The sequence below is a fragment of the Rana temporaria genome, chromosome 12 (genome assembly GCF_905171775.1).
Source record: "Rana temporaria chromosome 12, aRanTem1.1, whole genome shotgun sequence".
Classification (NCBI taxonomy): Eukaryota; Metazoa; Chordata; class Amphibia; order Anura; family Ranidae; genus Rana; species Rana temporaria.
In genome coordinates this window covers 13,039,686-13,051,699 of record NC_053500.1, presented here as the reverse complement: position 1 = coordinate 13,051,699, position 12,014 = coordinate 13,039,686, and the positions used below count along the sequence as shown (strand labels likewise).

The following is a 12,014-nucleotide window of genomic DNA, read 5'->3' as shown; positions in this document are numbered from 1 at the left end:
CAGTGGCCAGAAAGAATACTACAGTCTTCAGAAGATTGTGGTTTAGCCTAGGAATAGGCTGGTTTTCTTTTCCATCTCATAGTCTTTTCTTTGGCAATACTACTCAGGGGGATAGAATGTTTTTTCTTGCCTAGATTGAAAAAAAAAAAAAAAAAAAAAAAAAAAGAAGAAAAGTTTTTCTTTGAAAAAAAAAAAAAAAAAAAAAGTGTCATCTAGGGTAGAGGAGACATTTTTTATTCCCCAAACAGGTGTTTGGGCATTTAACTATTATAAGTCCCAGGTACCAATAAGTAGCAGGTGTACCTCGGTATTGTACCATGGCATCAAGATCAGAGGGTACAAAAGGTGGGGATTCCCCCGCAGAATCTGAGGTCTCGGATAGAGCTATGCCGCTGCTTTCCCCACAGGGAGCCTTTGGGCCATCGGGGTCTGGGGCTAGAGCTGACGCGAGTCAACCCAACCCTAAGGTGGTCACGGAGGAGGTGTTACTCGCCTCTTTAAATGAGATGCGGAGAAGCATGGGAGAAATGATAGCCGCAGCCATGCGGGGTAGTAAGCGGAATAGATCTCCGTCACCCGTGCGCGGACCCTCGGAAGAGGAGGTCCTTTCCTCTGGGGAATTGGACCTCTTGGACAGAGACCAAGTAGGTTCAGGGATCGAAGATCCGGATACAGAGGAGTCTGGGGCAGTCTCCCTGAGGGAGAGCTGGTGGATTCAGGGCTTGACGGACTTGGTCCATAAGGCATTCAACCTGCCTGTACCAGATCTCCAGGTATCGACGGTTTCAGCTTTGGGCTCACTGAGGGCGCCTCAAAGCAGTGCTATGTTTCCGATCCATCCTCTATTGGAGGAAGTCTTATTCCAAGAGTGGAACAAACCAGACAAGGTTTTCTTTCCACCTAAGAAATTTTCTGTCTTATATCCTATGGAAGAAAAGTTTTCCAAGAGATGGGCTTCTCCTGCAGTAGACGCAGCCATCTCATGTGTTAACAAATCGTTAACATGTCCTGTAGAAAACGTACAGGTTTTCAAAGATCCAGTTGATAGACGCTTGGAAGCCCTACTTAAGAACTCCTTCACTTCTGCAGGGGCAGTAGTACAGCCAGCCGTGGCTGCGATTGGAGTCGCTCAAGCTTTATCGGATCAATTTAAGCAAATGCTTGAACTTATTCCTGCCGAGCAGGCAGAAGAATTTTCGGATGTCCCTAAGGCCATATGTTTTACGGTAGACGCAATCAAGGATTCTATCCAACAAGCGTCACGTTTATCATTATCCCTTATCCATATGAGAAGACTCTTATGGTTAAAAAGCTGGGAGGCTGAGCCCCCATGCAAGAAGCTCCTGGCAGGGTTTCCCTTCCATGGAGGACGGCTCTTCGGAGAGGACTTAGATAAATACATCCAGACCATTTCAAGCGGCAAGAGTACTCTCTTGCCAACTAAGAAGAGGGTTCAGGGACCTGCGTTTAAACGACAGTCCTCCCCTGGGCAGGGGCCCTCTAATGCCAAGCAGTATCGACGGCCTCCTGCAAGAACAAACTTCGGCTTCAACAGCAGATCACAAGGACAGGCTGTTAGGGGCAAGAGGCAGTGGTTTCGCAAGCCAGCAAAACCAGCCCCCAAGTCTACCTCATGAAGGGGCGCCCCCACCCACGAAGGTGGGGGGAAGGCTGCGACTCTTTTCGGAGATTTGGGAAGCCAGCATTCCCGACGAGTGGGTACGGTCTTCCGTGGCCACAGGCTACAAGCTAGAATTCCTAAGGTTTCCTCCTCCTCATTTCCAGGAGTCGAGGATTCCAAACGATCTGGAGAAAGGAGCCGCATTAAGGTCGGCTCTAGATCGTCTACTTTCCCAGGAAGTAATAGTAGAGGTACCAGTCCTGGAACAGGGGCTGGGTTTCTACTCCAACCTATTCATCATCCTAAAGCCCAATGGAGATGTCAGGCCAATTTTGGACCTAAAAGATGGTAAATGCATACTTAAAAGTCCGCTCATTTCGGATGGAATCCGTGCGGTCAGCAGCTGCCACACTCCAAAAAGACGACTTCATGGCGTCCATAGACATAAAGGATGCCTACCTTCATGTTCCAATTTATCAGCCACATCAAAGATATCTACGCTTTATGGTGGCTTCGCGTCATTTCCAATTCGTGGCGCTTCCCTTCGGGTTGGCTACGGCCCCCCGGGTGTTCACGAAGGTTCTAGCTCCAATCCTAGCCAAGCTAAGGATCCAAGGGGTCACGATCCTAGCATACCTGGACGACCTCCTAGTCATAGACCACTCGTCTCCCGGCTTGGAACGAGCAGTGGCCCTCACGGTCCAATACCTCGAGAGGTTCGGCTGGGTCCTAAATCGAGAAAAGTCAGCATTCCAGCCCACAAGGCAGTTGGAATATCTCGGCATGAGATTAGACACGGAACAACAAGGGGTGTTCCTACCTCTGAGGAAGGTCAAAGCCATCAAGGAATTAATCCTACTGGTTCTAAGCAAGAAAGAACCGACTATTCGCCTATGTATGAGATTACTAGGCAAGATGGTGGCTACTTTCGAGGCGGTGCCATACGCCCAGAGCCACACTCGCATCCTGCAGGCAGCCATCCTGTCAGCATGGAGCAGAAGGCCACAGGCCTTGGATATCCCGTTGCCTCTCTCATCAAGAGTCCGGCAAAGTCTGTGTTGGTGGTTAGACCCTCAGAATCTACTGAAGGGAAAATCTTTCAGCCCAGTGGCTTGGAAGATAGTGACCACAGACGCCAGCCTGACGGGCTGGGGAGCGATTGTGGATGGTTCCACTCGCCAAGGTATTTGGGCAAAGCCAGAGAAGCTTTTACCCATCAACATCTTGGAGCTCAGAGCTGTTCGACTAGCCCTCAGGGCTTGGACGTCGAAATTGCAGGGGCTCCCGGTGAGAATTCAATCAGACAATGCCACGGCAGTGGCATACATAAATCACCAAGGGGGGACCAGGAGTCAGGCCGCTCAGAGAGAAGTGAGCTTGATTCTCCTATGGGCAGAGGCTCATGTGCCCTGCATATCGGCAATATTCATTCCCGGAGTGGACAACTTTCAGGCGGACTTCTTAAGCCGCCAGACTCTATGGCCGGGGGAATGGTCTCTGCATCCACAAGTCTTTCAAGCACTCTGCCAAAGATGGGGAGTGCCGGACGTGGATATCATGGCATCGAGACTCAACAAGAAGCTAGACAGGTTCATGTCCCGCTCAAGGGATCCGATGGCCTGCGGAACCGATGCTCTGGTTTGCCCTTGGCATCAGTTCAAGCTTCTTTATGCGTTTCCCCCGCTCCAGTTACTACCCCGCCTGCTGCGCAGGATCCGGGTGGAGCACATACCAGTTATCCTGGTAGCTCCAGCATGGCCCAGAAGGGCTTGGTACTCACTAATCCTAAGGATGGTAGTGGGAAACCCTTGGACTCTGCCTCTAAGGCCAGACCTGCTATTGCAAGGTCCGATCCTCCACCCTGCCTTACGGCATCTAAATTTGACGGCCTGGAAGCTGAATCCTTGATTCTCAGGGGTAGAGGTCTGTCTCAGAAAGTAATCTCTACCCTAATCAGAGCCAGGAAACCGGTCTCTAGGGTGATTTATCACAGGGTCTGGAAGGCCTATATAGGCTGGTGCGAGTCCAAGCTATGGCTTCCTCGCAAGTTCACCATAGATAGAGTTTTAAGTTTTCTCCAGCTAGGAGTGGATAAAGGATTGGCATTAAGCACAATCAAAGGACAGATTTCTGCCCTGTCAGTGTGGTTTCAGCGGCCGCTGGCCACCCACTCGCTGGTTAAGACCTTCCTTCAAGGGGTCTTGCGTATTAAACCTCCAGTTAAATCCCCGCTTTGTCCGTGGGATTTAAATCTTGTTCTGTCGAGTTTACAGAAACAACCGTTTGAGCCGTTGGCTGAAGTTCCTTTGGTTCTACTGACAAGGAAGTTGGTGTTTTTGGTTGCCATAGTTTCCGCAAGAAGAGTTTCGGAACTGGCAGCCTTATCCTGTAAGGAACCATATCTTATATTTCATAAGGACAAGGTCGTTCTCCGCCCTCATCCTTCCTTCTTACCGAAGGTCATATCCAGTTTTCATTTGAACCAGGATTTGGTATTACCATCCTTCTTCCCTAAACCTACTTCCAGAAAGGAAGGGTTGCTGCATACCTTGGATATTGTCAGGGCCATGAAGGCCTATCTTAAAGCTACAGAGAAGATCCGGAAAACAGATGTGCTGTTTATTCTACCGGATGGGCCCAAGAAGGGGCAGGCAGCTGCAAAGTCCACCATCTCTAGGTGGATTAAGCAATTGATCACTCAGGCCTACGGCTTGAAAGGGTTGCCTCCTCCAGTATCATTAAGGGCTCATTCTACTAGAGCCATGGGCGCCTCCTGGGCAGCACACCACCAGATCTCTATGGCTCAAGTTTGCAGGGCGGCAACCTGGTCTTCTGTCCACACATTTACAAAATTCTACAAGTTGGACGTAAGAAGGAATACTGATACTGCCTTCGGGCAGGCAGTGCTGCAGGCTGCAGTTTGAGACCCTCGGATCCCGGGGGCTCCTCTTTTTTTGAGTTAAATTTAAAATTTAAGATTATTTTTCTCAAATAAGTTGGATTTATTATGATTTGAGTATATCTCTAAATTAAATCCTTTTGTCTTGGAGATGTTCTCCCTCCCCTCATTGTAAGCATTGCTTTGGGACATCCCATATAGTAATGAATGCCGCTCTGTGTCCCGTGATGTAACGATAAAGAAAAAGAGATTTTTAATACAGCTTACCTGTAAAATCTTTTTCTTGGAGTACATCACGGGACACAGAGCTCCCACCCCTCTTTTGAGGACCATTTTGGGAGGCATACTGCTTGCTACAAAACTGAGGTACTCCTCCTATGGGAGGGGGTTATATAGGGAGGGGCATTTCCTGTTTGAAGATTGCCAGTGTCTACACCTGAAGGTACTCCATATAACCCATATAGTAATGAATGCCGCTCTGTGTCCCGTGATGTACTCCAAGAAAAAGATTTTACAGGTAAGCTGTATTAAAAATCTCTTTTTTTTCGTTGATAGGGTGAACCCCCGCTTTAACTTGTAATACCAACGGCCACCACCAGATGGCCCCAGCTCACAAAAAAAAAATTTTTTTTTTTTTTTTTTGCCCCCCTTCCAAGCCAAGTCGCCAGGACCCTATTTCTAGTCGCCATGGCGACCTGGCGCCCGGGATTTGTTGAGCCCTGTAATACACATTATGTTCAATAACCTTTTTCCGTCCAATTTACTTGATTAGATACAGTTCTTTTTATTACGGGTGTATTTAGGATAAGGATGAAGCTACAAGGCTTGACTAAGGCAGTGCTGGATGCATTCTCCCATAGCAACCAGATTTCCATAAATTAGAGTCTCCTATTACTGAGAGATGAGTGCGCTCTCCTCTCCTCCTAATGGGGAGTCACATTTGCGCTGTGTTCGGACTCGCTGCCTCTACGTGTGTACCAGCATGTTGGAAGGCTTATCAATGTATTGATTGATTTTTGGCACTGCAGACCCTGTAGCCATGTGAATTTCTGTTTAATTAGAAGCCGGCACTGCAGGGAGAGGCGATGGACTGCGTAGTATTTTAGTGCATGTAGGGTGTTTTTTTTTTTTTTTTTGTGGTGATGTGTTTATTGGTCCTTACCGTATATACTCGAGTATAAGCCGAGTTTTTCAGGCCTTTTTTTAGGGATGAAAATACCCCCCTCGGCTTATACTCGAGTCAGTACCTGAATTCTTGACAGGCGTCCAAAGTTGCGGCTTCCTCCTGGCGTTCCGTGATAGGCATTTGACACTGTGTTCAGTGTTGAGCCAATCGCGGGCGTCCTCTTTGAGGATGAAAGAATGTCCGTGATTGGCAGAACGCAGTGTCAAATGCCTATCGTGGAACGCAATGCTAGGAGGAAGCTGCGACTTTTAAAAAATGGACGCCTGTCAAGATTGCAGGTACTCGGGCGCAGTAAGACTGCTATGGGCACAGTGAGGTATGGCACAGTGAGACTGCAATGGGCGCAGTGAGGTATGGCGCAGTGAGACTGCAATGGGCGCAGTGAGGTATGGCACAGTGAGACTGCAATGGGCACAGTGAGGTATGGCGCAGTGAGACTGCAATGGGCACAGTGAGGTATGGCGCAGTGAGACTGCGATGGGCACAGTGAGGTATGGCGCAGTGAGACTGCGATGGGCACAGTGAGGTATGGCGCAGTGAGACTGCAATGGGCACAGTGAGGTATGGCGCAGTGAGGTATGGCGCAGTGAGGTATGGCACAGTGAGACTGCAATGGGCGCAGTGAGGTATGGCGCAGTGAGACTGCAATGGGCACAGTGAGGTATGGCGCAGTGAGACTGCAATGGGCACAGTGAGGTATGGCGCAGTGAGACTGCGATGGGCACAGTGAGGTATGGCGCAGTGAGACTGCAATGGGCACAGTGAGGTATGGCGCAGTGAGGTATGGCACAGTGAGACTGCAATGGGCACAGTGAGGAATGGCGCAGTGAGACTGCAATGGGCGCAGTGAGGTATGGGGCAGTGAGACTGCAATGGGCACAGTGAGGTATGTGGCAGTGAGACTGCGATGGGCATTGTTGACCCTCTTTTCCTTTTCTCACCCTAGGCTTATACTCAAGTCAATACGTTTTTCCCATTTTTTTTTTTTTTTTTTGTGGTAAAATTAGGTCCTCGGCTTATACTCCAAGTATATACAGTATTTTAAAATTCATGGCAGAAATATATTTCAAAAGCTGCTACAAACAATAACTGGCAGAATTTTTTGCAACTAATTGGCAACAGGCCAGTAACCTAACTGGGTATAAAAAGAGCATCTTAGAGAGTCAGAGGTTCAGACGTAAAGACTGGTAGAGATTTCAGAATGTTACTCAATGTAAAGACTAAATATATCTACAGTACATAATATCCTCAAAAGATCCAAATAATCTGAAGCAATCTGTGTGCAAGGGATTAGACCAGGCCTCGACAAAATCTGGGCGCTCGGTTGCAATTGTGACAAGAAATTGTTACCTGGCGCCTGGGGAAGCTTAAAGCTGCAGAAGGCCACTGCCTCAGTTACTGGCCGGCGCAGGGCACAATCGTGGCGGATTCGCGCCCGCTGGAAATTGAGGCCGCGGCTTTGCGGCCTTCACAGAAGGAAGCGGCTTTGCGGCCTTCTGCAGGCCTCAGCTTCCTTCTGTGATCTGGCGTCATCTTGTGGTGGCCGTTGGCATTACAGGTTACATTACAAGTAGCAAAACGGCAGTTGTGCAAAGGGAAGACAGAGATGGATATTGATATACGTGCCAGAGAGAGATAATAAAAATATATATATATTTCTTGTTCTATCTGTTTGGCTTGGTTTTGCCAAAACTGTCTGGGTCTCCAATGGTCAGGTATTCCCCTTTCTCCATGTCCGATCACTGCCCTTGGATCTCTTGAGATCTCTGAGAGTAACTGTGACAGATTCAGACCCTTACCACTGTTTCCTGCTCCCTCAGAATTAGGGGTGCAACGGATCAAAAAACTCACGGTTCGGATCGTTCCTCGGATCAGGAGTCACGGATCGGATCATTTTTCGGATCGGCAAAAAAGAAATAAAAATAAATTCTCCCCCACTGTAATATCCACATCTCTCACCCCCCCCCCAACTGTAATATCCATGTATGTAATATTAGCTAGAACATCATGTTACTATGTGCAGAGAGGTACCATGCTGCAAGCCCTAGGGTAATGTCATGCAACTAAAGTATGTGTTGTATGATTTTACTGTGGGCTTTTTATCAAAGGCGGGTAAAGCTTTGTTTTAGAGACAGAAGTGCCATATTACCAAAGACAATACTCTCCTCCTCCTCTGTGGGTGTAAACAGAGGAGGAGGGCCGCTGCCGGGTGTACCAAGATGGCCGCGGCTCCGGAGCTAGGCTGAAGCCGCGGCCTTTCCTAATGTTATGTCCGCGGCTCCGGAGGTAGACCGAAGCCGCGGCCATAACGTTGGGAAAGGCTTCGGCCTAGCTCCGGGGGCCGCGGCAATCCGCGGATCACAGTGTGTTCCGATCCGAAGCGGGTGACCCGTACGGATCACCTGTGATCCGTTGCAGCCCTACTCAGAATTGCTTCGTAGGTCACCTTCGGACATAAAAGTACTTAAATTATAATCTTGCATTCCTCGTTCTTACTTTACGACTAAATTAGATTGTAAACTCTAATGCTTTTTAGATTGTAAGCTCTTAGAAGCAGGAATTTCCTAAACTTGTGTATTGTAAGAGCCGGTTTACACTGGGGCGGCACGACTTCGGGGGCGACTCGGCAAGCGGTCCTGAAGAAGACTTCAGAGGCGACTTACAAAATGACTTCTGTATTGAAGTCAATGCAAGTCGCCCCCGAAGTCGTACAAGAACCTTTTTCTAAGTCAGAGCGTCTTGCGTCGCTCCTATTAGAACGGTTCTATTGAATAGAATGGGAAGCGACTTGTCAGGCGACTGAGTCGCCTCGGTGTGATCCGGCTCTAACAGTACTGTTTACCTTTATTTTTATAAATTGTTCTGCAAACTGTTGGTATATAAAGCCTCTATAATAGTTTTGATGATCCAAGCTGCAGCTGGCCCTCTATGGCAGTGATGGCGAACCTTGGCACCCCAGATGTTTTAGAACTACACTTCCCATGATGCTCCACTACACTGCAGATTGCAAGAGCATCATGGGAAATGTAGTTCCAAAACATCTGGGGTGCCGAGGTTCGCCATCACTGCTCTATGGGCTCGTCCATTGAGCGGTGTTGACCAGTTCACACCATACACGTGCAGTGGTGTGTACGCTTTATCTACACAGTGATGCGTAAATATTTCGATTATTTTTTAACTAAAAAAAAAAATATAGTGTGGTGCCTTGTAACAACGCATTACCTTGTCCATTTACAAACACTAATGCCACGTACACACGATCGGTTCATCCGATGAAAACGGTCCGATGGATTTTTTCATCAGATATATGATAAAGCTGACTTTCATCAGTCTTGCCTACACACCATCAGTTAAAAATCCGATCGTGTCCAAAGCGGTGACGTAAAACAGAGAAAAATGATGTTCAATGCTTCCGTCGACTTAATTCTGAGCATGCGTGGATTTTTGACCGATGGATTTCCCCACAGACGATCGTTTTTTTTAACCATCAGATAATTTTTAAACAGGTTCTATTTTTTTTCACCGATGGGGCCCACACACGATCGGTTCGTCCGATGAATACAGTCCATCGGCCCGTTTTCATCAGACGAACCAATCGTGTGTGTACAGAAGTGAGCACTGTGAATGAGGGTGGTGGGGTGGGTTGGTGAAGGAGACGTTTTTAATATGTAGGTAGTGCTAGTTGGGGCCAAGTATAAGGGATGAATAAGTAAACAGGATGATTCTTGACATGTAAATAATATGTATGTTTTTTTTTTTCTTTTACAGCAACTTCTCCTCCCTTATCCATCTGCTTGTACCGGACTTGTAACGTTGCTGTCCATCTTTGGCCGCCAACCTGACCGCCATGTCGGGACCTGTGCCAAGCCGGGCCCGTGTCTACACGGATGTGAACACACACAGACCTCGGGAGTATTGGGACTACGAGTCACATGTTGTAGAATGGGGGTGAGTTCTGGAAGCACGTAATGTAAGGGAGAAGAATAGGGATCATATTCAAGTCTTTCCTGTCTGAGTTGAGCTTTGCTGAGATGCACGGTTTGGTGGGGTGCTTCAACAACTAGATGGGTATTCATCGGGCCCTCTCGGGCTTATAGTGGTGTTAAACCCAAAATCAAAAATGTAATTTATTGTAGCGTACCAATCATTAGGGATGTAGTGGCTAGTAATGTTTGTTTTCACCTGCTGACCTGGCCAGTAACACACCACCTGTATTAGAGTGCCACCGTTTTTAAGGGGCACATTGGGACACCACCATGGTCAGTTTGGGTGAAGTGGAGTTTTGGATGCACTAGCACATGGGTCCTCAAACTACGGCCCTCCAGTTGTTCAGGAACTACAATTCCCATCATGCCTAGTCATGTCAGTGTGTTACAATGCCTCATGGGATGTGTAGTTCTACAACAGCTGGAGGGCTGTAGTTTGAGGATCCCTGCACTAGCAGATTGGGATATACTAACAAATTTAAAGTGTTACTATGACCCCTTTCACACTGGGGTGCTTTACAGGCATTTTAGCACTAAACATGGTGCCTGTAAAGTGCCTCTTAAGCCACCCCGGTGTGAAAGCCCTAGTGCTTTCATACTGGGGCGGTGAACTTGCAGAATGGTAAAAAGTCTTGCAAGCAGCATCTTTGGGGCGATGCGGCTGTATACGGCGCTCTCAAAACGCCCTGCTCATTGAAATGAATGGTCACCGCTGACAAAGCGATTCGAAAGCACCGCAACACTGGCACTTTTAATCCTTGGCCGCTAGTTTTGGCGACGCTTTACTGCTTACACCGCCCCAGTGGTTAGTCTTGCTACCACGTTACCATCAGTCTGGCTCATGATTTCTGTTGGCCATTGCTACCACTGATGAAGATGCATGATCCTTGGCTATTAAATGGCAGTTCCTTGTATCCTCCTTCACCAGGCCCCAGACTGGGGGAAATGGTTATCCTTGATGGGCTGCACAGTGCTGTCAGAAGGGGGCGTACTTACAGGATGGTAGAGTACAGGAAGGAACAGGCGGTGCATTGAGGAGGAGGATATGAGCCGTATGGGTTTCCTTATCAGAAAACATGTTATGCTTGACCTTTTTAGTACTTTGTGAATCACAAGGGTGTCTAATAAGAATCTATAATCCTTTTAGCCAGTTACTGATCCCTCTGTTTAGCTGTTATGCCAGAATTCAGCTTTAAGCAGCATTCAGACTCTTCCTGGTAGGTGACGAGAGTCATTAAGCACAATGGAGTGCAGAGTCCCTGATCTGATAGCACTCTGGTGCTTTCTATTACTAGGAACGGGATTGAGATCTGACTACAAAGGCCAAAGTCCTTCCCTGATCAGATTCATGATTGTATTGTGTAGATAAAGCACTTGTCCAATGTTTAGCAGTGAAGATATGAACAACTATCTCATTTCACTACAGGAACCAGGATGACTACCAGCTGGTGAGAAAACTTGGTCGGGGCAAGTACAGCGAAGTCTTTGAAGCCATCAACATCACCAATAACGAGAAAGTTGTGGTTAAAATTCTCAAGGTCAGTAGCTTTGTTTATCTCCAGAAGGCATTTTAGGTGTCGGCAAAACGTTCCTTCTTGATCAATCTTGGGTAGATTAAAGTGTAGCTCAAATGTTTTTTCTTTGATTCGTGCTGGTGCAGGAACATCGGATTGTTTTTTTATTACTTAACTGCTTCCAGCCTGGCCACTGTACATATACAGCCGGATGGAACAAGTGTCGTTCTGGGAGGACTTAACCAGTACGTCGTCCCAGAAGCGACGTGATCGGTACTGGTCTGCTGTGCCCTGGTACGCTGTGACCAATCGCAGTGATCACATGTCCAGTAATAAACAGTGGCTGTCATTCATAATATTGCTTACTACGGTTATGTCTGATTTGCCACAGTGACTGTACCATGTGATGGATGTTGCCAATAACAGCTAGCCTAATGGTAAACAATGATATCATGAATAGATGCCAAACACACAGAGAAATGATTGCCTATTACAGTGATAATCACTGTATAAGCAATCGATAAAAGAAAAAACAAAACAATCTCTCCCCCAGAGCAGTAGTGTGTCCCTACGGTAACACAGCACTGCTCTGGTGACCGTATGTAAAATAAATTGAAAAAAGACCCCCGCCAAACCAGTGGTAGTGTCCCCCCTGTCCACCGCCAAACCAGTGGTAGTGTCCCCCCTGTCCACCGCCAAACCAGTGGTAGTGTCCCCCCTGTCCACCGCCAAACCAGTGGTAGTGTCCCCCCTGTCCACCGCCACACCAGTGGTAGTGTCCCCCCTGTCCACCGCCACACCAGTGGTA

General features: G+C 47.7%; 1 protein-coding gene across 5 annotated transcripts in view; it reads left to right on the top strand.

Moving 5' to 3' along the window:
• The window catches only part of CSNK2A1 (casein kinase 2 alpha 1), a 44,523-nt gene that overhangs the window by 20,817 nt on the left and 11,692 nt on the right, over positions 1-12,014 (top strand). For 4 of the 5 annotated variants that reach the window (XM_040331421.1, XM_040331422.1, XM_040331424.1 and 1 more), the window contains exons 1-2: positions 9,554-9,654; positions 11,119-11,230. In XM_040331421.1, coding sequence (XP_040187355.1) covers positions 9,554-9,654; positions 11,119-11,230 — 213 coding nt within the window. Of the gene's footprint in view, positions 1-9,474; positions 9,655-11,118; positions 11,231-12,014 lie in introns of those variants that run through there. The other variant, XM_040331420.1, reaches the window with a different exon arrangement.